Below are 25,965 nucleotides of genomic sequence, written 5' to 3' on the forward strand. Positions count from 1 at the left end.
GCCACACAAGTATAATTTCCAGAATCTTTGTTGGAAAGGTTAGAAATAATCAGGTTGTTGCTTTCTTCATGCTTAATATTTGGGTCGTTAACATCAACAGGTACACTGTCTTTATACCAGGATATCTTCAAATTGTCAATTTCATAAGAGTCTGTAATTGCATAGCAGGTAAACAATGCTGTCTTTCCAACCATGACGACCATGTCATCAGGGCCCTCAACAATACTGGTGCGTTCTGAAAAGGTGATAGAAATAAAATAAATACCATTTCATTTATCAGTTGTCTACATACTTGGCTCTACATAGCTAATTTTTGTTTTGAAAGTCTGGTACTTATTCTATTGGTCACTTTTGTTGAACTGCTAAGTTGGGGATGTAAACAATGCTGAGTACCCTCATCACTTGTTCCTCTTACTATCAGTCATGCTTCTGCCATATCCTTTGAGCCTCTCTGTAAAACGGTTGGCAAGTGAGCAAACATGGGGGACAAGAGAATCCTTTAGTCATGTCATGGACAAGGGTATCTGTATAGTGCAGGTGCCAGGGAAAATTGCTCCCAGAAAACTTGGTAAAGTCTAAGGTTGAAAGGACCCTTTAGACTTGTAGGAGATAAGGCACTGCCTGAGTAATGGTACTGTGAAAGGAAGCACCCTGTATATTTTGTAAAGTGGTTTATATTAAAAAGGGCATCAAGTCATAGAAACCAAGTAAAATATGCAATTCACAAGTGATACTCATCACAGCTTGGTGAGAAGCACCTCCTAATATGATGTACTGATGCTTACTGTGGTGACCTATCTAGACCTTGCCAGTATGGAGAGTGGACATAAAATAATGATGATGATGATGATGATGTAATGTTATACAAAATATAAACTTTTAAACTTGTTACATGGCCCTGTGGTTAGCAAACTCGCTTCACATTCATGTAGTTTTGGACTTGATTCAAATGCAAAGTGGCCAAATGTCCTCCGCCAGTTATGTAGTGATATCATACCATGGAAGAACTTGCTGTAGTCTTATCTACTGTCATTGCCATGTAGATATGTCATACCATGGAGGAAATTCTCATAGTTTTATCTACCACTGATATGCAGAGGAACTTGTTTCAGTACATTCGGCTTAATGCAGTTAAGATAAACATTTTGCTCTCTCACTGAATATAATCCTTTCTACTAAAGGCAGAACACCTGAAATTCTGGGGGAGGGGACTAGTCAATTACATCAATCCCAGTGTTTCACTGGTACTTAACGTATCAACTCTGAAAGGACGAAAGGCAAAGTTGACCTTGGTAGTATTTAAACTCAGAATGTAGCAACAGGCGAAATACTGCTTAGCATTTTACCTGGCATGCTAATGATTCTGCCAGCTTGCTGCCTCTCACTGAATATAATGCCAAATTATTATAGTTGCTTTACTCATGACAGTGGATGGGATGGAAGCACTCCGTCGGTTACGACGACGAGGGTTCCGGATGATCCGAATCAACGGAACAGCCTGCTCGTGAAATTAACGTGTAAGTGGCTGAGCACTCCACAGACACGTGTACCCTTAACGTAGTTCTCGGGGATATTCAGTGTGACACAGAGAGTGAGTGACAAGGCCGGCCCTTTGAAATACAGGTACAACAGAAACAGGAAGTAAGAGTGAGAGAAAGTTGTGGTGAAAGAGTACAGCAGGGATCACCACCATCCCCTGCCGGAGCCTCGTGGAGCTTTAGGTGTTTTCGCTCAATAAACACTCACAACACCCGGTCTGGGAATCGAAACCGCGATCTTATGACCGCGAGTCCGCTACCCTAACCACTGGGCCATTGCGCCTCCACACTCATGTCAGTATCTAAGCAATGTCAATGCATCTTTGAGCATTGAAATTCAATGAGATGGACCAGTGAATTTTGAGAGTCTTTCTTACGGCTACAATACCAGTAGCAAGGTATGAGGTATCAGGCTAACCAGCTGCAACTCTCTGCTGTAATGTTACAGATGAATTAACCTAAAATTGCCATTAACATCTTATATCTTAAGGAAGAAAAAAATATTGTAGTAATGAGCTGATTTTGTAAAAGCTTTGATATAAAACTCCTGAAAGGAAAAGAGACTTGAGAATAATAGAAAAAGACCAGTAAAGTCACACGAAGGAACTTACTTCGAACAGCTAGTTTGCCTGTGGAACTCATTTCACCAAATTTATTTTTAGCACGACAAGTATATTCTCCTGAATCTGTAGCTTGTACCCCCTTTAAAGAAAAGATAAATATATATATTTATAAAGTGAAAAAAATGGACAAAATCAAAGCAAACTCAATGAACATTAATGGAATTTGTATCTTTGTGGTACCAGTGCTGGTGGCACATACGGAAACCATCCAAACGTGGCCGTAGCCAGTACCGCATTGACTGGCCTCCGTGCCGGTGGCACGTAAAAAACACCATCCGAGCGTGGCCGTTCGCCAGCCTCGTCTGGCACCTGTGTCGGTGGCACATAAAATCACCCACTACACTCTCGGAGTGGTTGGCGTTAGGAAGGGCATCCAGCTGTAGAAACACTGCCAGATCTGACTGGCCTGGTGCAGCCTTCGGGCTTCCCAGACCCCAGTTGAACCGTCCAACCCATGCTAGCATGGAAAGCGGACGTTAAACGATGATGATGATGATGAATAGAGCAAATCTGAATGTTGAGGTCATTCTACATGTATCAAAAAAATCTGACAGTAGGAGAATCAAAACCATGCACTAGATAATATAAGTATTCCTGGAGAATATAAATATACTAGCAAAGCAATGATTATCAGAAGCAACTAATGAGTAAAGGATCAGATCTTGTGCAGGTTATTTATGGTGTAGGTAAACATGTAGTGAAATATCTTTTGTTAAATACCTGTTCTTTTTTACAATTTGGAATTATTAGCTGCTATTATCTATTCCCAGGCCAATTCTAAATTCAGAAGATCTATGATCAAAAGCATTTAGGATCATCACATCTTTCAGTAAAGTTTCTAACATCTCATTTTTTAAAGACTGTAGAATATGGGCTGAGGAAGATTCAGGTGCTATTTCAAACAGGTAAATCGAGTATACAAAAGCTTCCCAATTGGCTGGTGGCATCATTAGTTGATGATATGATGAAAGAACTTTATGGAAAATGAAGAGTTGATCCTTGATGTGTGAATGATGTCTGAGATCTTGCAGAATAAGGAGTTTACCATCATGAAATTTAACCCTTTAGTGTTTGCATTATTCCACCAAAATAAATGCTTATTCATCCACATTGTTTTGAACTAATCATGCATTATCTAGTAGCTATGAGATTTTGATGAGGTAGCTGTTAATTTTTCAAACGATATTGTAGGGTTGGTGTGAGAGACCAGATCTGGTCAGTTTGAACATAAAACAGGCAGAATACTTTTGGCCGGATATGGCCAGTTTAAATGCTAAAGGGTTAAAAGGTAAAATTACTAAATGAAAAGCTAGAGATTTCACTTCTTTGAAATAGAACACTGAATTCTACATTTCCAAACTTTGAAGAAGCAAAATCTTCTGGAGCAGTTTTAGTAATGTTCAGCACCAGCTTAATTTCAGGCACAACTTAAGTACAGAAACACAATTAAGTTTGGTATCCTACATATTTGGTTATCATAACATATGTTTATTAACAAGACAAAAAGAGAACTTCTGGACAGTCACTTAATTTGCCAGATATAGCAGCCAAATCTTTCACAATCACCCTCCCATCTTAGAAACAAGACTTTACACAGTATCAGTATTTTACATCTATTTTTCTGTGTAGGACAGTTTTACTGAGGCAGTATTTTATGGCCAGATATTTTTTCCATCAAACCTTTTAGTTGCCTTGTATGACTCATAGGAACACACTGTATCTGTTTGAAAGCCATCATGCGATTAGGTAATAAAAGGTAAAGGCTAAAGACCTCCTTTGGTCATGAATGACCATGAGATTGCACCTAGAAAGTTACCCACCAAGGTACAAGTCCAAGCAAGGTTGTTTTATGGAAGACCAGCAGTTGCTCATGCTTACCAGCCTCCTCTCTCCACCCCACTGATGTCATCCAAGAGGAAAGCAAAGGCCAATACAGCTTGGCACCAGTGACATTGCAACTCATTTCTACAGCTGAGTGAATTGGAACAATGTGAAATAAAGTGTCTTGCTCAAAAACACAACACACAGCCCAATCCAGGAATCGAACTCACTACCTCATGATTGTGAGCCAGGTGCTCTAACCACTGAGCTATGCACCTTCACCATTAGGTAATACAATTTGGAATATAATGTATCAGAAAAAAGGAAATCTTAAGATGGTCTTGGCTGGAGAAAAATAATAGGTCTGTGGCTTGCATCTAGTCATTTGACCAACTACCTACTGTGTCATACACCTGTTCAATCTGGATTGGTCAAGAGTTAAACAACAACAACAAAACATATATTTTTGCACAAATATGCAGTCACGAGTATGTTTGGAATTATGATGAAAACAAAGAGAATTTGTTAGCATATATCCATATACTTACAGTTATTTTTAAAGCACCACCAGGTAACATTTCATGTCTATCACTCTTAATTAGCTGATCACCTCTGAACCAAGTTATAGCTGGTGTTGGTTTACCTTCTGCAATGCATGGTAATACTACAACAGATTCTGCTGCAACTTTAGTTAATTCAGGAACTCCTTGCATAAAGGATGGTGGAATTGCTGAAATATAAATACAAAAGAAATGTGAAAATCGCTTTAATATATTTAATCTTCAAATTGTGGAAGAAGAATTTTTTTTTTTTACTTTTTCAGTTACTGGACCATGACCATGCCGGGACACCATCTTGAAGGGTTTTAGCTGAACAAACTGGTCCCCAAGTACTTATTAAGTTTGGTACTTAATCTATCATTCCCTTTTGCTGAACCACTAAGTTACGGGGATGTAAACAATTATCAAGTAGTAAGAGACAAACATAAACATAAAGATGCATGTGTGTGTACACATGCGAGGGGGGGGGGCTGAACAGTTCCTGGCTTTAAGGGTATTGCAAAAGGCCCAGTTGGAGGCTCAGCCTTCTGAGTTCTTTTACATGACTTGGAATGTCAAATATATATATATATATATATATATGGAAGCACTCCGTCGGTTACGACGATGAGGGTTCCGGTTGATCCGAATCAACGGAACAACCTGCTCGTGAAATTAACATGTAAGTGGCTGAGCACTCCACAGACACGTGTATCCTTAACGTAGTTCTCGGCGATATTCAGCGTGACACAGAGAGTGACAAGGCTGGCCCTTTGAAATACAGGTACAACAGAAACAGGAAGTAAGAGTGAGGGAAAGTTGTGGCGAAAGAGTACAGCAGGGATCACCACCATCCCCTGCCGGAGACTCGTGGAGCTTTAGGTGTTTTCGCTCAATAAACACTCACAGCGCCCGGTCTGGGAATCGAAACCGCGATCCTATGACCGCGAGTCCGCTGCCCTAACCATTGGGCCATTGCGCCTCCACTTATCAAGTAGTAAGAGACAAACATAAACACAAAGATGCATGTGTGTGTACACATGCGACAGGGTGCTGAACAGTTCCTGGCTTTAAGGGTATTGCAAAAGGCCCAGTTAGAGGCTCAGCCTTCTGATAGATAGATAAATATAAATAGTAAAATAGACAGATAGATTGGTTTGGGTATGGTTGTGTGATCCAAGAAGTTTGCTTTGCAACCACATGGTTTCAGGTTCAGTTTTACTGTGTGGCACCTTGCTATAATTTTCTTCTATAGTCTCAGACCAACCAAAGCCTTGCAAGTGAATTTAGTTGATGGAAACTGAAAAGAAGCCCATTGCATATGTATACATCCAAGAATTTTTCAGCACACCCTTGTAATTTTACTGATGATGTATTGATTAATCTGAGGCTTTGGTTACCAAAAGGGCTAGGGCTTCACAGTGGAATTAAGGACACAGGATACAGTGGCTGAGAAACTAGTTTCTTAAATGAATGCTCATACTTGCACCTATCTATTTACTTCATATCTACCAAAGGGATACTATTTAAACTAACTTCTGAGTGAAGGTTGGTTGTGTTTATGCAAATATTTATTAACTTTTCTTACCGCCGTAAACATTATTAACAAATTTATTCCTTCAAATAAGAACACAGCCATTTTAATTGTATTTGCATAATATCATCATCATCATCATCATCGTTTAACATCCGTTTTCCACGCTAGCACGGGTTGGACGGTTCGACTGGGGTCTGGGAAGCCAGAGGCAGCACCAGGCTCCAGTCTGATCTGGCAGAGTTTCTACAGCTGGATGCCCTTCCTAACGCCAACCACTCCGCGAGTGTAGTGGGTGCTTTGTACGTCCCACCTGCACAGGTGCCAGGAGAGGGTCCGGCATCGGCCACGATCGGTTGGAGCTTTTAACGTGCCACTGGCACGGAAGCCAGCCAAGGCGGCGCTGGCAACGGCCACGTTCGAATGGTGCTTTTTATGTGCCACCGGCACAGAAGCCAGTCGGGGCGGCATTGGCATCGGCCAATAAAAATAAGAAATAAGTGGAAATTTTACCAGTGAGTGTGTTACATTATAAGGAAACTAAATTGAATTTCAACATTAGCTCATATTTACCTAACACATTTAGATAGAAATCGGCCCATAAGTAACCATTTTCATTTGAAGCATTGCATTGAATAACCTTTGAATCATTCCTTGTTAGCATAAAATACTTCAAAGTATCGTTTTGAAATTGCTGATTTACTCGTGGAGGAACAGCTGAAAAAGACAAAACAAAACAAAGTAAATAATCACATGAGACATCCTGTATTAGATTAAAAAAAACGATTTAAATAATTAAATAACATATCATGTCTGGGATAAAATAACAATAAAAGTTTTCACTTTGTCCATTTAACGTCTCTTTTCAACACTAGCATGCATGAATGAATACTTATTAGTGGAAGCACTCCGTCGGTTACGACGATGAGGGTTCCGGTTGATCCGAATCAACGGAACAGCCTGCTCGTGAAATTAACGTGTAAGTGGCTGAGCACTCCACAGACACGTGTACCCTTAACGTAGTTCTTGGGGATATTCAGCGTGACACAGAGAGTGACAAGGCCGGCCCTTTGAAATACAGGTACAACAGAAGCAGGAAGTAAGAGTGAGAGAAAGTTGTGGTGAAAGAGTACAGCAGGGATCACCACCATCCCCTGCCGGAGACTCGTGGAGCTTTTAGGTGTTTTCGCTCAATAAACACTCACAACGCCCGGTCTGGGAATCGAAACCGCGATTGTATGACTGCGAGTCCGCTGCCCTAACCACTGGGCCATTGCGCCTCCACGAATACTTATTAAGGCTTTATTTTACAGTTGTACATCCTTCCAGATGCTAACTCTTCATTGTTTCTCAAGTAAGTGATTTTTAATTCCACTTGTACATGAAAGCACAGAGCTACAGCAAGATTTGTTTATAGGGAATGCCAACATAACATCATTTTTCCTTGAATATGGAATGTAAACAATCACACAGATACACACATGCACACACCCAAACTCACACATATGGGCTGCCATACAATTTCCATCTATTACAAGGCATTAATCAGCCCAAGATATCATAAGATATCATGTAGCTGTATACTGAAATTTGTATCCACACAGCCATGCCCACATCTATTATATTTTGTATTTTCTCCTACAAATGTACTTATAAAATATTTTATTTTTGTAATGTTGCAAAATGATTTATTGAATGCATGAGCACATTTCATACTTTGGTAGTTTTAAATACTGAAATCTTGTAGTCAAGATACAAGGTTCAATTACATATTAGAGCAGTTATGTTATAAGATGTAACTGCTTCCTAACTAAATTTTTCAGATCCTAAACTGTTTCTCAAAGATCTATATTTAACTGAATGTCTATTTCTGTTCATGTGTTTTTAAAATCATCTACTATGGGCAACATTTTTTTGAGAACAGGGCCACATGAGGCATGGCTCATCCTCAGACAGGCTGCACTACATAAAACATTTGAGGTAATTTTTTGTTAGGTGTGCCATTCAAAGAGTCTCACAGGCCGCAGTTTGCCTATAATTGATTTACTGTATCAACCTTACCCAGCTATCTCAATTTTTCAGCTTTGAGGGATTAAAAAACAGATAGGAGCTATGCAATCTTACTGGATATAAAAAGTAACCTCTTCAGTCTCTCCTCTAGGTTTAATATTATACAATTAATAAAATTCTCTTCTTTTAGCACTTGGATTTTATGTATGGAGAAATACTACAAATTTGCTTTCTACAATAGGCACAAGGCTTAAAATTATGGGAGAGGGAGCTTGTCAATTACAGTGACCCCAGTGCTCAACTGGTACTTAATTTATTGACTGTGAAAGGATGAAAGGCAAAGTCAATCTTGGTAGAATTTGAACTTAAAACATAAAGCCAAAAGAAATGCTGTTAAGCATTTTATCCAGAATGCTAATTATTCTGCTAACTCACCACTTCAGAAATATTATATACCTACACCATCATGTGACTATTATACAAAGACAAGTCAATGACACAATAATAACAACACCATATATAGTGCAGGAGTAGATTAGACAGAGATGGGGAAATTTTAGAGAAATACTAGCTCTTGGCATGAAGAAATCATTTCCTTCACTGCCAAGGGTGTAACCATATCAATTTTATATCCTCATTCTAAATTACAGAGTTACATAAAAACATGATGAAGATTTTTCTTGAATAAGGGACAAAGTGAAGTAGAAAATAGAAGAAACTTGCATTCTATGGGTTCTCCATTGATGTACCATTTCACATCAGGTTTTGGTCTACCAAGTGCTTGGCAGGAAAATGTCACATTTTCATCAACTCCTTTGGTTACATCTTCAGGATCAGTTACCCAATATGGTCGAGCTGAATGAAAGAATAGAAATATTCAGAAAATAAAAAAATGGTCTCATATTCTGCAAATTAAATTTTTTAAAATTTTAAAGAGGATTTTAGGTAGAGTTTTAAAATAAGAATCTCTTATTATTAAAATTGTATTCTTTTGTTTTGGAAATTTTAAATATAATTTGTATTTTAAATATTTTTCTTCAACTTCTTTTGACTTTAATTCATCTTCATGCTCAATTCTATTTGAAACTTACATGCAACAGTAACTTTAAATTTTTTAGAAATTTGTCCATTGGTGACTTCGTTATCTCCAATACACTGATACTCTCCAGCATCATCAAAATCAACGTTCTTTATAACAAGTTCAAGATTGTCAATTCCATCTTCAGTTCTTTCAATATCTATTTCCCCATTCAAGCGTTTCCACACGACTGTAGGTGTAGGACTGAAATATAACAACAATAATAAGAATTGTAAATCGAAATTTATATTCTGAGTGTTATAGTTTTCTAATGAAAATCAAATTATTCTAAACATACAAATAATCTCATTAGTATCAACACATTAATTATTTTTTTTGTTGAATTATTTCAACAAGATTAACAAAAAAAAAAAAAAAATGCCTATTTTTCATGTTGGATAGTTCTTAGTGCAAATTTAAAGAGTGCTGACAACCTTTAACCCTTTAGCATTCAGATGACTCTGTCAAATGTATTGCTTATCTATTTGCATTCATCATAATCATCATTTAATGTTCGCTTTCCATGCTGGTATGGGTTAGACTGGAACTGGTAAGCTGAAAAGTGGCACCACGTTCCAGTCTGATTTGGCATGGTTTCTATGACTGGATGCCCTTCTGAATGCCAACCACTCCAAGAGTGAGTGTAATGGGTACTTTTTATGTGCCACTGGCAACAGCCACGACCGCAATTTCATGGGTGCCATTTACATGACACTGGCAACAGCCATGACTATGATCTCACTTGGCTTGATGAATCTTCTCAAGTACAGCATATTGCCAAAAGGTCTCAGTCACTTGTCATCAACTCTGTGAGGCCCAACATTCAAAGATCATGTGACCAGCAACAAGCAAGATTATGATTTCATGGGTGCCATTTACATGACACCAGCAATTGCTATAACTATGATTTCACTTAGTTTGATGAGTCTTCTCAAGCACAGTGTATTGCCAAAGGTCTTGATTACTAGTTATCACTTCCATGAGGCCCAACGTTCAAAGATCATGCTTCCCCACCTCATCTCATGCCTTCTTGGGTCTATCTCTTCCATAGGTTCCCTCCAGAGTTAGAGATTGACATATTGTTTTGAATTAATCATGTATTATCCTGTAGCTTTCTGATTTCAATGATGTGCTCATATAGATTTAGAATGATATTGTAGTACAGGTGTGAAAGGTTGGGTCTGGTTAGCTTGAACATAAAACAGATAGAACATTTTGACTGGATATGGCTGAATTAAATGCTAAAGGCTTAAATTAACATGTTCTAACTTTACACTTTATATATTGTAGATTATGCTCATTGGTGTTATATTTCTTAGATATCAACTATGTAAAAATAGAGAATTTCAATTATTATGATAAGACAGAATAACAAAATGACTTTATACATACTTGCCACTGAAAATACATTTCATTTTTAGATCATCAGTTCTTAAAACTTTGATGTCAGTCTTTGAAACCCAAAGGATCTCCACTGGCTTTTTAATTGATCCCTCTGAAAAAGAAATTATAACCAATGTTTGTTATGAGTGTTTAATGAAGTTTTAATTTGAGGATTTTGTTATGGTTAAGTGTTAATAAATGAAATAAATATCATAACATGGCAGCTAGTATATGATCTTCATTATATCTAAGGGTTTTTTTTTACATCATTTCTACACTTCAATCTTAACCAGAAATTGAGTCACAAGTAAAGCTCTCTAACACACTACCAGTCAGTGGGAGCCTTAACACGCTATTATCTGTTTTTTGGGTGCTTTCAGTAGAGTTCACTCTATTGCAAGTATTCAAATCAGGTCTCTAGTTTCCTCCACATTTTTCTTACAGATGTTAAGATAGGATATCAGTTGTATCAGACAAATTAGTATGAAAAGATCTTCTGAGTGTGGATACTTCACCTATCCCCTTTAATTAAATTTATAAAATAAGAATTTCAGTTATAGAATATGCATCATTTAAGGTATCGTAATATTTTCTAATAATTTTCTCTATTATAAGCACAAGGCCACAAATTTTGTGAGGAAGAACTAGTCGATTATATTGACTCCAGTGCTCAACTGGTAATTATTATATTGACCCTGAATGGATGACAGGCTAAGTTGACCTTGGTGACATTTGAACCCAGAATGTAAAACCAGAAGAAATACTGCTAAGTATTTTGTTTGGCACATTAATGATTCTGCCAGCTTGGGAAAATATCATTTTATTACATTAGATTTGAATAAAATTTCATGAGAACTGAATTGACAGCATGTATATCAAATGTAATGGGATTGATAGCATGTATAATAAATATAATATAAAAATAATAAATACAGCAGGAGTGGCTGTGTGGTAAGTAGCTTGCTAACCAACCACATGGTTCCGGGTTCAGTCCCACTGCGTGGTATCTTGGGCAAGTGTCTTCTGCTATAGCCTCGGGCTGACCAAAGCCTTGTGAGTGGATTTGGTAGACGGAAACTGAAAGAAGCCTGTCGTATATATGTATATATATATGTATGTGTGTGTATATGTTTGTGTGTCTGTGTTTGTCCCCCTAGCATTGCTTTACAACCGATGCTGGTGTGGTTACATCCCCGTCACTTAGCGGTTCGGCAAAAGAGACCGATAGAATAAGCACTGGGTTTACAAAGAATAAGTCCCAGGGTCGATTTGCTCGACTAAAGGCGGTGCTCCAGCATAGCTGCAGTCAAATGACTGAAACAAGTAAAAGAGTAAAAAAGAGAGTAAAAGAGTAATACTGTAAACTTACGTGATACTGCCTCTGGTTTAATAACATGATCAAATCCTTGTCCAAAAATCCTCAAGAAAAACATGTTTGCTGAACACATATAGTTATTACCATCTTGGTAATCATGCTGTCTTACATTAGCGAAATATAAATTACCTGAAGAATAAATATTAGTAAATGAGTTTTGAATTGGTGAATTATAAATTTATACAGTTCATGCACAAAATATGAATGCATAAATATAGAATCCCCTTTAGGATAGTGGAAGCACTTCGTCGGTTACGACGACGACGAGGGTTCCGGTTGATCCGAATCAACGGAACAGCCTGCTCGTGAAATTAACGTGTAAGTGGCTGAGCACTCCACAGACACGTGTACCCTTAACGTAGTTCTCGGGGATATTCAGCGTGACACAGAGAGTGACAAGGCCGGCCCTTTGAAATACAGGTACAACAGAAACAGGAAGTAAGAGCGAGAGAAAGTTGTGGTGAAAGAGTACAGCAGGGATCACCACCATCCCCTGCCGGAGCCTCGTGGAGCTTTTAGATGTTTTCGCTCAATAAACACTCACAACGCCCGGCCTGGGAATCGAAACCGCGATCCTACGACCGCGAGTCCGCTGCCCTAACCACTGGGCCATTGCGCCTCCACTTTAGGATAGTAAAATATGACTGACTGATATACAAGCAAAATAATAACAATTCTCACACATAATGACAATATACACATGTATTATGTGTATGAATATATATGTGTATGTATGTCAATTTACCTCTATACAGCCATCTGTCCATCAACACATGCACACACACACACACACAAGAAAGTAATTTCATTTTTTGCAAATAGATAGAGTTAAGATTTTTTGAATGACTTTTGTCAATGTTATGATTTTTTCCTTTTGACATTTAATAGCTACTAGCAGTATCGCCCGGCGTTGCTCGGGTTTGTAAGGGAAATAACTATACAGCATTTTTAGAGAGTTATAGCCAAAAAAATAGCAAAAAAATGCATTAAAAATGGAAAAAATATGATGGTAAATTTTTTTTTAAATCGTTGACTCATCGTAGACATTTTTAGAGAGTTACTTCCCTTTAAAAAAATATGCATGAAAATGGAAAAAAATGATGGTAAATTATTTTTTAAATCGTAGACTCATGCTAATACCCAGAAGGGCTCGATATGAATCACGACTATAAATATCCAGTTTTGGTTAAACTGCACCGCAAAATGTGGGAGTAGTTAGGAATCTAAATCGAAGGGGACAGACACTCACACAACTACAGTTTTATATATATAGATTATTTCTAGCTTACTTTGGAAGCAAATTGTGTGTAATTTTGTTTACAGCTGTTGGTTCAATTCAATTTTAACATGGAGTGCAAAAACAAACATTTTTGGCATATTTTGCTTTTTTATTTCTATAAAGGCAAGAAAACTGCTGAGGCTCATTAAGAGATATGTAAAGTTTATAGTGTTGATTGCTTAACAGAACACATATGTCAGAAATGAAATTTTCCACTGGAGATTTTTCACTGAAAAATGACCAAAATCCAAACCGTAATTGAATCTGATTGTTATATAGCTGTGTGAGAGATTTCAGAGAGATTAAATGTACCACACACAAGAATTGAAAATCACTTAAAATGTCTTGGATTCATAAATTGAAAGTGATTCACTTAACACAACAAATCAATATTTGCGATATGCATTTCAAACGCAATGAAATCAATCTTTTTTGAAACTGGTGATGAAAAATGGACTGTCTACGATAACATCAATCAAAAAAATATTATGGTTCAAGCATAATGAACCAGCACCAACCACATTGAGAGCTGAATTGCAGAAAACAAAGGTTATGCTGTCAATGTAATGGGATTAGAATGGTGTTGTGTATTTTAAATTCAGTTTTTGTACGGGGAAAAAGACTTTTATTTAACACTAAAAAACTGAAATTAGTTTCTTGCAAACCCAATATATATATATATATTTCCAGAACTTAGTGATGTAGATATCTGTGAAAGTTCTGTCACAATTACATTTTTTTTAATGACAAGTGGCATAAACCTTAAAAGAGAGAGTATATATATATATATATATATATATATAGTCAATACAAAATAAACAATCAGCTTAAAAAAAACAAACAAATTATAAGATTAACAGACAACAAGGAGTATATGCACAAGGAATGTATTAGCTTGACCCTCAGTGAAAAGAGAGAGTCTGAGGTTTCAAGCATAACTCTTTAGTAGAAAGGAGAAAGGGAAAAGTTCAAAGAAGGAAAAGAAATCACCAAGTCACATCACTGAAGTGACTGGAAGTAGAAAGAGGTAGAGAAAGTGTTTTATTTGGAACAGGAGAGTGCGAAGATGGTCAGTGTGTGTGTACGTGTGTGTCTGTGTGTGTATGAGAGTGTGTATGTGTATATGTGTGTGTGCATTGGTGTCTCTTCTTTAGCACTCCGTCGGTTACGACGACGAGGGTTCCGGTTGATCCGAATCAACGGAACAGCCTGCTTGTGAAATTAACGTGTAAGTGGCTGAGCACTCCACAGACACGTGCACCCTTAACGTAGTTCTCGGGGATATTCAGCATGACACAGAGAGTGACAAGGCCGGCCCTTTGAAATACAGGTACAACAGAAACAGGAAGTAAGAGTGAGAGAAAGTTGTGGTGAAAGAGTACAGCAGGGATCACCACCATCCCCTGCCGGAGCCTCGTGGAGCTTTAGGTGTTTTCGGTCAATAAACACTCGTAGCCATGCGTAATATACATACATACATATATATATCAAAGATAAAATTTCAAGTGATATTTGGTCTATTTTAGAGACAATATTCCCACAACTTAGTGATGTTGATATCTGTGAAAGTTCTGTCACAATTACATTTTTTTAATGACAAGTGGCATAAACCTTAAAATATAAAGATTAGATTTTGTCCTAAAAAGGTAATTGAAATGAGAGGTGGTGAGTTTTACAGAACTTACCTTCATAATCCATAGAAATCCTATTATCAAGTTTGATTTGTTTCATTGCATTCGTTTTTCTCTCTAATATACTCCAACTTATTGTAGGTTTTGGCGTCCCTTTTGGTGGTATACACACTAATTTTACACTCTCTCCCATCATGGGTGCCAAATGCGTTGTTGCTTTTTTCAGGAAAGGTGTTAACTCAGCCATATATAATCTTGTGATTATAGATAATGACTTCCCTAATTTAGATGCAGCGGCACATTGGTAACCACCAATATCTTCGAGACTAGGACTGTGAAATAGTATAGACCCAACTCCAACAAGTTGAGTTATTCGGCCTTTGTATTCTGTACTATTGAGATCAATTTTTTTACCATTTTTATACCATGTATACCTGAAAGAGACAAAAGAAAAAAAATAATATTTCAATAATTATCATGATTGAAAAGAAAAGTATTTATAAAATAGGAAGCAAGAGATGAAAATACCCACCTAAACAAGTCCCAATATAACCTAAAGCAGTGGTACCTAAACTTTTTTGGGTTGCCACCCCGTTGGCACCCAGGCCACATTCCTAGCACCCCACCCCATTCACCACCACAAATATAGACCACATTCTGTAGCAAATTCAAAACATCTGTATTTTACAAATAAAATTTAACCTAACCAATTATTTTGTGGTTCTTACATCCATTGCCCCCTTTTGGCTACCCCATTATCACCCAACTTTTCTTCTATGCTCCCCACCCACTGAATATTTCTACTGTTCCCAAGATAGCAGTACCACCCACTTTGGGAACCTCTGATCTAAATTATAAAATGATAAAGGCTTTCATTTTCATCAAATCATCTTAACTATAGATTCTGAACTATTACAAAGATGCAAGACAAATCTCATTTTCAGTGGAGACCAGAGTAATTTTCCTAAAAAATCTGGGTAACTTATCCCAACAGCTGAAACATATAAAAGAAATATGCAGCAGATATAAGCTAACAGTATAAACAAGTGAGCATGTGTGTTTTATGTGAATATTTGATAAGCAGTTTATATACTCACTTGTTTATAAAAACAACACTATGAAATTAGGTTCTGAAGTCTGACAGTGGGTATGTTGGTGTAAATGGTAGCACACTTGTTGCAAAAAAACATAGAGGTGTGTGTTCAAGTCTCATGTATACAGAAAACCCATTTGTTTTTCTGTCGAGGTCTTATATGCCCCAATATTACACTATTTTCTTTAGTCAATACATGGTGATTGCTTATAAAATATTATTATTATTAACAGTATAAAGTTTAACTATTGCCATTAGCATTTAGCCATTTCAACACATAAGAAGGTTTGTAGAGAGAGATCTAAAATAATGTCATGTTTTACAAATCACATATTTTCATCTACTCTAATAGAATCTTCAGATTCAAATTGTGTGAAGAGATTTGTCTCATTTTAATAATAATAATAATAATATCGAAATCGAATTGAACCAGCCAGGATCCCTGGTCTGGTGGTACGTAAAAAGCACTATCCGACTCGTGGCCGTGGCACGTAAAATACTCCAATGCGACCGTACGACAGGCACCCTTGCCAACCCCCTTTGCTTGTGAAGACATGTTGGGGCAAGCGAAATCGAAATCGAATTGAACCAGCCAGGATCCCTGGTCTGGTGGTACGTAAAAAGCACTATCCGACTCGTGGCCGATGCCAGCACCGCCTCGACTGGCTTCCGTGCCGGTGGCACATAAAATACACCAATCTGACCGTGGCCGTTGCCAGCCCCGCCTGGCACCTGTGCAGGTGGCACGTAAAAAGCACCCACTACACTCACGGAGTGGTTGGCGTTAGGAAGGGCATCCAGCTGTAGAAACATTGCCAAATTAGACTGGAGCCTGGTGCAGCCTTCTGGCTTCCCAGAACCCCGGTCGAACCGTCCAACCCATGCTAGCATGGAGAACGGACGTTAAACGACGATGATGATGATGATGATGAATAATAATAATAATAATAATAATAATAATAATAATAATAATAATAATAATAATATAATAATGAAATTATTGTATACAATAATTTATTTCCATGTGTCTAACACACGTGGACATGCCTACAAAGTCAGAAAACAACACAGCTCCCATGACTTTCGAAAACATTTTTTCACGCTCAGAGTTGCTGAAGCATGGAATAAACTGCCTGCGTCAGTTGTTGACTGCCATGACACTGCATCCTTTAAGGCCCTCATGCTTTCCGAAATCCGCCGAAACTACACCTGATTATATATACACTTTAGATGAGTTGTAGTGCACCTGAGCACTGTACGCAATGTTTTATTATTATTATTGTTATGATAGAACTACAGATTATGATCTATTAGTTTTGATACTTACTCAGGTGCTGGTTTACCAGTAGCCATACATGGAAGCTCTAGTGGTTGCTTTGAATGGATGAATCCAATTTTATTAGGTTGCTCGGTGATAGATGGTGGGAGATTGGCTGAAAACAGAAGAATATATATTGTCAAATAATTGAAACAATATTGCTTTATTACATTTTCACTGGGCAACAATTAATAACAATAGTAATAAGCTAGACTGAAAACAACAAGAAAATTTCCTTTTAGAGATTAAAATGGATGATGGATTTATAGAAAAAAAAAATTAAGAGAGTTTAAATAACAATGACATTCAATGTATTTATAAAGTGAAAAATAATGCATAGAAAAATGTTGTAAAAATTTTATTTGAAAATACAGGCTGAACTTCACTAATCTGGCAACTTAGGGGCTAAATAGGTGTCTGAGTAGCAAATTTTCTAAAACAGTGAAGATAAAAAAAAAGGCAAAATAATTCTTATATTGTATTATCATAGTGTATTAGTTTCTTAGTGGAGGCACGTGGCTTAGTGGTTAAGGTGTCAGCATCATGATCATAAGATTGTGGTTTCGATTCCTGGACCAGGCGACACATCGTGTTCTTGAGCAAAACACTTCATTTCATGTTGCCCCAGTCCACTCAGCTGGCAAAAATGAGTAATGCTGCGATAGACTAGCGTCTGTCCAACTGGGGAACACATACGCCATTGACACTGGGAAGCCGGGCCCATGAGCCTGGCTAGGCTTTAAAAGGACGCATTTATTATTTTTTTTATTAGTTTCTTACTTATTTGACATCTTTATTACAAAGTGCGAGTTCTGTAACATTAGTATATTATGATACAAAAAATACATAGATTGTTAGAAAAATAAAGCCTACGTATGAGACCCATAAAACATTACATAAAATTTATGAGCAAAACTTCTACAGTAAATACAATTCTAAAACTTATTTATTTGGGAAGTGGATTGTTTCTACATTAAATCTAAATCAAAGTTGAGTAACATCTGGGATGGTAACGTTCTTACTTTTGATGTTTGCAAACAATTTTATATTATTTTTCTTCATTTCTTAACATGATCCACTGACAATGAACCATATTCCACACACAAGGTTGTTACTGATGTGCTATACACTAGTATCTTTATTGACACCATTTGTAAAAGAACTGATGTAATACACAACAAAAACATGTTAACTCCAGGAGGTATATTTAAGAGTAAAATATTAATAAAACGTCTAAAATGTTCCTGTTTGTTATCATCAACGACAGTATATACGTGAGACAGATGGAAATAACAAGGGTTACTGACAGTGCCACAGCTGGCCAGATAGTGGTCATGCAAACTATAAGCACCATCAGATTCAAACAAGTATCCCAGACCATCAAAGCTGCTGGATTAATGAATGCCAGATTAGTGAGGTTCAACTTATATATTATTTTGATCCTGAACTAAATTTGTACTTTTACAGATCAAATTTTGTTATCGTGTACGTATCTTTGGGGAAGGTGCACACAAGCATTTTCATTTCTGCTTTTGTAAGCATACTCATTACATGCCACAATGCACAAGATTTTTAGAAAACTTCCTTCTGCTTTTAGTTTTATTTATCCACTTAAATAGTTTTAGTTACTTTACTAATACTTTTAGGTAAAACAGATATGATTAATATAATTAATAATGTGTATATATAAAAAAATTAGCAGAATGAGATAAAAATCCAAGGCTGTGAAAGATTTCAGAACATTTATAAATAGGCCTTACAGCTGTTTCTGGGATATATGACCTATGTTGAACTCCTCATTCGCATAATCATTGAACCTGGAGCTTAACTATAATTATTAATGTAAATTTTGGTACTTCACAACTATTGTATAATCATTGCTGTTGTACACATTACTTTTGAGTTAGACAACTAACAGAAAATTATTCAATTAACTTTTCATTCTATTAATTCTAAATTTATTTTATTCATTTGACTTCAATTTATATTGCTACCTAGTCTTCTAATTTGTTTCTTTGTAATATAAAGAATTTAATTGAAAATGCAACAATAGGAGCCAGAACATTTTCCATATATCTTTTCTGCAGACGATATAGAATATATATGGCATGCCATGAAATATATATAAGCAAATAGATTTAGAATTTTAACTTAAGGGATTAAAATGATAAATAACAATAAAAAAAAGAAAGAAAATAATAGCATATATTAAACATAAAGCTATAAACTGTTTGGTATTTGTTCTAAGCAATATTTTAAAATATTCCTTTCTACTATAGGCACAAGGCCTGAAATTTTGGTAGGAGAGGATAAGTTGATTACATTGATCCCAGTGCTAAACTGGTACTTATTTCATTGACTCTGAAAGGCAAAGTTGACCTTGGCAGAATTTGAACTTAGAACATAAAGATGGACAAAATGTATTTTATCTGGTGAGCTAATGATTTTCTACCAACTTACTGTCTTAATATTTTTAAAATATTAAAAGTTAATTTCTTATGAAAAGAATGATTTTTTTTTCAAATTAAACTTATCTGAATTCAAAACAGTAAAATTCTCAATTAAAAAAATTCTAATTGATACAATGAAGTCATTTTATTCGTATATCATTTTAATGACTTCCACCAGACATTTTTGATTAGCGATGATATCGATTTTAAGTTTCAGTTACAATTTCATAATTCAAATGTTAAAATTTAAGTATTATTCCTTACTTTAAATAATACTTAAACGACAAATTTAATTAAAGGAAGAAAAATATTTTATTTAGTTTCATGCAAAGGGAAACAATTACATCTTGAGTTATTTCCCTTACAAGCAAAATTATAGTTGTGTAAAATCAAGAAACAAATGTCACATTCCGCTTCATTTTCACAAAATAACAATGCATTTCACATGACGCATGAGATATTTTATTATAGGAGGCATTAGCAAGGCAAAATAATGAAACAAATAGGAAAAATAAACTAAAGTAACACACAAACAACATTGACAACAATGATAATTGTTTACTAGAGTCAAAATTTTTTCATATTCAGACAAATGTGCCAAAACAAAAACTCAATGGGAAGGTAAATAATAACACTGCATGCCCTGTGTATATGAGATATGGGTTGCTAATCATTGTTTCTATGAAAAATACTTACATTCTGCAGTTAATGGTACTATTTGTATATCAGAATGTTCTGATAGATTATTTTCATTTTGATATTTTGTTATTTTTGTACTGATATCTGAAAGAAAGGGATGTGTTTAACACAAATAAATGGACAAGATGGAAATGAAAACAGAGAATGTGAAGATTAAATGAATAAATAAATGAATGAATGTAGATTTGTTTAAAAAACTCTAAGAAGTTTGAGAAGATAAAAATGTTTATCATATTTTCATGTTGCGTTATTTATTCAGTGTCTGAAATAATGAGACCAAAGGTTCCAGAAAATTTCTTGAGAGGAACTTGTGCTCAAAGAATGAAATGCTGGGATACTATAACTCAACCATAAAATGTAAGTGTTGATTGATAATTTCTAATATCTTTAAAGCAAAATATATAATGTCCAGCAGTAGATATGTATGTATACCCAATGAACAACAGTAGAAAATATAGACATGTTTTTGGTGATTGTGATATAGTTTTCCAAATTATATTCTATACAACCATAGGAGAATTCTCAACAGTAATAGTATTAAAAAATGGAAAAAAAAAAAAAGGATGTTTTAAGTATTGTTGAGTGAAACATAATGCAAATGTTTTATTGGTATAGGAACCAACAATCTCACAACCTGGAGATCAGAACTTGACAGGCACTCAAGAGTTTTGGATACAATCATGAATAGATAAAATTATCTAATCAGTTTTGATTAGACGCAGCTGACTGTTTTGTTATCTAAGAGGCTGAATTATTGCTGGGGATCGTAGGGACAAGTCAAGGAAATTGTAATCTGTGTTAACAACAAAGATAGACCACTTTACTTTGATGAATTTAGAGGAGTGATAACATGGGTGGAACTAAGATTTCAATTGGAGGTTGCTGTGCACAGGAGACATTCTCAGTTATTAAAATGGACCCACCACTAGTCGTCTACTCACATAGCATGGAACAAACTGCCGGGATCAGTTGTTAGTTGTCGGAGCACTGCATCCTTCAAAACCTCCATGCTTCCTGCGATTCGCCAACACTACACCTGATTTTCTCCCCTCCATACACACACAAGCATGTATCTGACTCATACATTGTTTGCTTTCCAGGCATTTTTACATTACTGCATGTACTTTATATGCACTTTCTGACAAGTTGTGGTGCACCTGAGCACTGTATACAATAATTTCATTATTACTATTATTATTATAAAAGAAAACACCCCAAAAATTAATATAAATGTTAAATATCGAGGATATTTGAAAGGTGACATGGGGAAGTTTGTCTGAATCTGTTGAAACTCACTCCTACTGGCTATGGAGATGGTTAATATAAAATAGTAAGTTTTTAATAATCAATATTGTTCAGTGCTGTTGATCTCATTTCTAATTCATAAATGACAACACACTTTGTGAATGAGATTTCAATTATGTTAATGTTTCTTATTTCTTCCATATTGCAACAATCATATTGTCTTTGCACATTGGCAAAAAGCCTCAGTTTTGAAGGAGACTGAATCAATAAGCTATTAGAGTTTCTGTGTTGAAATGAAGCGTACTGGAAGAGTCACTCTAGACAATTAGCAACAGACAAAAACTGTTGAATTTGTTTTGGAATTTATTTCATGGGGTGTCAACATTTTCATCACACAACTGCACTCTGGTCACTCATGCAGTTTACTAGTAAGATATTATTGGTGTCCTCCCCTTTACACTTCATATTGACATTTCTGTGATAACGATCCCTATTGATCAATTTTTTTTCCTTTCCCTTTTTTTCCCCTCACCCCCCCTTTTTTATTAAAAATTTTATTTTATCCCCCCCCTTTTTTGTCCTCTTTCTTTCCATTTATGATCCCTTTTGATCGAAAACCAAACCCCCTTCTTTTACCCCCAAAAGAAAAGCTCTACCTTGTAATTTTGTCCTGTCTGTGTGCAGCCCTGTGTGGCTAATAAAGAAACATATTTTATTTCGAAGCTCTAATGTACTTTGTCAAACAACTGTAATATCATTCACTTCCCCAAGATGATAAGTTTTAACAAACTTAAAGAGATATGAGATAGAAGAACCAACATTAAATTTTAGTCTGCACAAGGAGTAGAGATTTGTGATGTTCTTGAAATGAAATTTCTGCATGAGGGAGATAGCAGGTAGCACTAGTCAAAATTTAATTATTTTGGCCAAAGGTAGCACTAGTCAAACATATGAAATGAATATATGGCTGCAATGAAAAAATAAATATTTACAATCAAGAGAATGACATTATATGGCTTAGACTCTGCTGCATGTGTAAAATGCTCCTCTCAGTTGTCTCCCTGAGTTCTATTGTTGATTTTCTCTCTCTCTCTCTCACACACACATAGACCCAAGCACACACACACAGACACATAGACACACACACACACACACTTAATTTGTTTTGGGCAAATGCCTCAGAATGCACTCTTAAAAGCTCCTATGCTTCTTGTTGTTGGCTACCACCTGTACATTAATAAAGCCTATAAATTACCATCCGCAAGTCCTTATTGTTTTTATATAGGGAGAATTCACAAAAAAGCAAAAGACGAAGACAGCAGGTGGTGTAGACAACAAACAGATGTATTAGTTTAATGCTCGGGAAGTGAAAAAGTCTTTAATGTTTCGAGCCTACACTCTTCCACAGAAAGAAACGAGGAGAGAAAAAAAAGAATGTGTAGTGGCTAGCGATCTATCATGGTGAATGCCGGACTGCGGAGTCACACAGGAGAGCTAGGAAGAAGGGGAGATAATAAAGTAGTCTTGATCCCAAAATGAAGGTGCACGTGCGTGTATATAAGAGAGCATGTATTTTAGTGTAGAAGAGGGCTGGTGACCTTGATGTATGCATGTGTGTATGTGAAGGTGTGTGGATGATGGTGTGGGGCTGGGAAGTGGTCAGTGCTAGTGTGTGCATGGTAGTGTGATGGGATGGATAGGGAAGGTGGGGTTGGATTGTGTAGGGGAGGAGTTAAGAGGGAAGGGTGATGATGAAAGGAGAGGGGAAGGGAGAAGGTGGGTAGGAATGAAGAGAAGAGAGCAGTCGGAGTAAGATAGGAGATGTGGGTTGAGGAAATAGGTGTGAGAAGGAGAGAGGAAAGGGAAGGAGATTAATCCCTGTTCATGGCGAAAACAGGAGTCCAGATGTCCCCTGTGCAAGGAAAATCTGAACACAGACAGGTGTTGCAAAAAGTGACCGGTAGAGTGGAATTGGCGTGAGACTAGGGTGTCATTGCCGAGTTGGATGTCTTGGAGGTGTTCTACGAACCGGTCAGCCAAGTGGTATTCCATTTGCCCGATGTATAGAGAAAGGCAGAGAGAGCAGGAGATGCACTAGATGACATTGGTAAAAGTATAGGTGAAGCTAGTTGGTGATATGATAGGGTCGATGATGGGTGCTAGTAAGGAGGGTGGTGTTGGAGAGGTAAGGGCAAGTGTGGCAGCACATGGGCGTACAAATGCATGAACATCTGATTTTAACAGATATATTTACCAAAATTATATAAAAATATCTTGAAATACTAATGAGTAAATTTATTCAGTAAAATCGCCATTTGCTTCAACTACGGCCTCCAGACAACTTCTGAGTCTCCTGCAACTCTTCTGGATGGTCTCCTTGTTTAAGTTGGTGAATGCTGCTGTAATCCTTGCCTTCAGTTCATCTTTGGTGTTACAAGGAGTTTTGTTGGTCTCTCACTCAACTGCACCCCACACATATAAATTAAGGGGGTTAGGTGGCCAGATGTTTGGGGTGGTGGTGTGGTCGCAGAAATTGTCTGGGTTCTCCTGCTTGTGTGGCATGGTACAGAGTCCTGTTGCCAGACATAGGGTCTTCCAGTAGTCACTCTTTTGACTCAGGCCAGCACTACCTCCTCCAGGCACTTGATGTAGGCCTCTGTGTTGAGTCTGAGGCCGTGTGGGAAGATGAATGGAGGCATAACATCGCCATCACTAGTGATCACACCAAACACAATGATGTTGACTGGATGTTTCATTTTTATCATTCTTGGTATGGCTGTTCTGGGTGTTCACCGAGTTTTGGACATTTACACCCCCCCATGGACAATTACTGAGGACAACAGATGATGATATTAGAGAGGGGGTAATGAACCAAAGGTCTTGGGGGTAGTTGTTGTCAGGAAGAAATTGTCCTCTGGGGGGTAATTGTCCTGATATGGTGTTCACCATCTGATCCTGGCAGAGATTTTTCTTGTCTGGGAAAAACCAAAGCATGTTCAGTTGGAAAGAATGCTAGAGTTTGTTCAAAAGCTTCTTAGCATGGTCTTTCCTCTTGTCCTTGATGGCTTGGGATAAAAATTGACCCTTTCTCATCATGTATGAAGAATACCGAATGTCTTCATGCACTACCTGCCTGATAAGAAACTCAGACACTCCCATGTTCTTGGCGATGGACCTGATTGATTTGGAGGGATTGTTGTCAATCATGGCCTGGATCTCACCAACAAATTCAAGAGTTCTTTTCTTATCAGAATGATCAGAGTGAATTTTCTGAGATGCTGTACCCTCCTAATCCCCATTAGACTCATCCAAACTCTTTCCAAATCCTCTGCACTGTCCTCAGATTGGCACCCAAACTCTCTGAAATGTTCGTATTGGAGCTTCTGACGCAAATTCCAAACAGTATGGCATGTGTTTCCAAATTTCTGGCAGAGTGAATTGCATCATGGTGCTGTTTTTCTCACAGACGGTGCCCAACTGACCCTACTATGCAGTGTAGTTGACAAAATCAAAAACAAACAATGTGCATGCATGAAATAAAAAATTGTATGTATGTAAGCTAGTTATACACACTATATACATATGGGACAGATGGATGTGATCTTGATGATGTAGTGAAACGAATCTGATTTGAAAATGAATAATAATAATAATAATGCTTCATCTTTCTCTCACAAGGAAGTGCTTATAGGAGGAGGAGAACATAGGAGGAGTTTACACAAAAATATGTGTTGAGGGCAGCAAAGCACTGTTCACTGCTTGAATCTAGCTGTCAGTAAGAATAACATGGGGAAAGAATGTAGAATACCAAACTATAAAAGTATGTATAAGGCAAGGAAGGAGAGAAGGATAAAAGAATGCAATAACTTATATGCCTGACACTGGTCAAAGAAACTAAACATCAGGTTTAACTAGTGATAAGAAAAGCCAACAGTAGCTGGTTTATCAATGTGGAAGCACTCCGTCGATTACGACGATGAGGGTTCCGGTTGATCCGAATCAACGGAACAGCCTGCTCGTGAAATTAACGTGTAAGTGGCTGAGCACTCCACAGACACGTGCACCCTTAACGTAGTTCTCGGGGATATTCAGCGTGACACAGAGAGTGACAAGGCCGGCCCCTTGAAATACAGGTACAACAGAAACAGGAAGTAAGAGTGAGAGAAAGTTGTAGTGAAAGAGTACAGCAGGGATCACCACCATCCCCTGCCGGAGCCTCGTGGAGCTTTTAGGTGTTTTCGCTCAATAAACACTCACAACGCCTGGTCTGGGAATCGAAACCGCGATCCTATGACCGCGAGTCCGCTGCCCTAACCACTGGGCCATTGCACCTCCACTAGGTTTATCAA

The 25,965-nt window shown here is 37.1% G+C and overlaps 1 protein-coding gene across 7 annotated transcripts in view; it reads right to left on the reverse strand.

The window, feature by feature from the left end:
- Window positions 1–25,965, reverse strand: part of LOC115211602 (neuroglian) — a 149,789-nt gene that overhangs the window by 25,865 nt on the left and 97,959 nt on the right. For 6 of the 7 annotated variants that reach the window (XM_029780182.2, XM_029780181.2, XM_029780180.2 and 3 more), the window contains exons 4-14: window positions 20,369–20,455; window positions 17,232–17,337; window positions 14,866–15,245; window positions 11,896–12,030; window positions 10,536–10,638; window positions 9,157–9,347; window positions 8,789–8,920; window positions 6,629–6,772; window positions 4,531–4,712; window positions 2,150–2,240; window positions 1–235 (exon numbers count right to left, since the gene is read on the reverse strand). The exon at window positions 1–235 is cut by the window's left edge and continues 50 nt beyond it. In XM_029780182.2, coding sequence (XP_029636042.1) covers window positions 1–235; window positions 2,150–2,240; window positions 4,531–4,712; window positions 6,629–6,772; window positions 8,789–8,920; window positions 9,157–9,347; window positions 10,536–10,638; window positions 11,896–12,030; window positions 14,866–15,245; window positions 17,232–17,337; window positions 20,369–20,455 — 1,786 coding nt within the window. The remainder of the gene's footprint in view (window positions 236–2,149; window positions 2,241–4,530; window positions 4,713–6,628; window positions 6,773–8,788; window positions 8,921–9,156; window positions 9,348–10,535; window positions 10,639–11,895; window positions 12,031–14,865; window positions 15,246–17,231; window positions 17,338–20,368; window positions 20,456–25,965) is intronic. The other variant, XM_029780183.2, reaches the window with a different exon arrangement.

Source organism: Octopus sinensis, linkage group LG5 (assembly GCF_006345805.1).
Source record: "Octopus sinensis linkage group LG5, ASM634580v1, whole genome shotgun sequence".
NCBI lineage: Eukaryota > Metazoa > Mollusca > Cephalopoda > Octopoda > Octopodidae > Octopus > Octopus sinensis.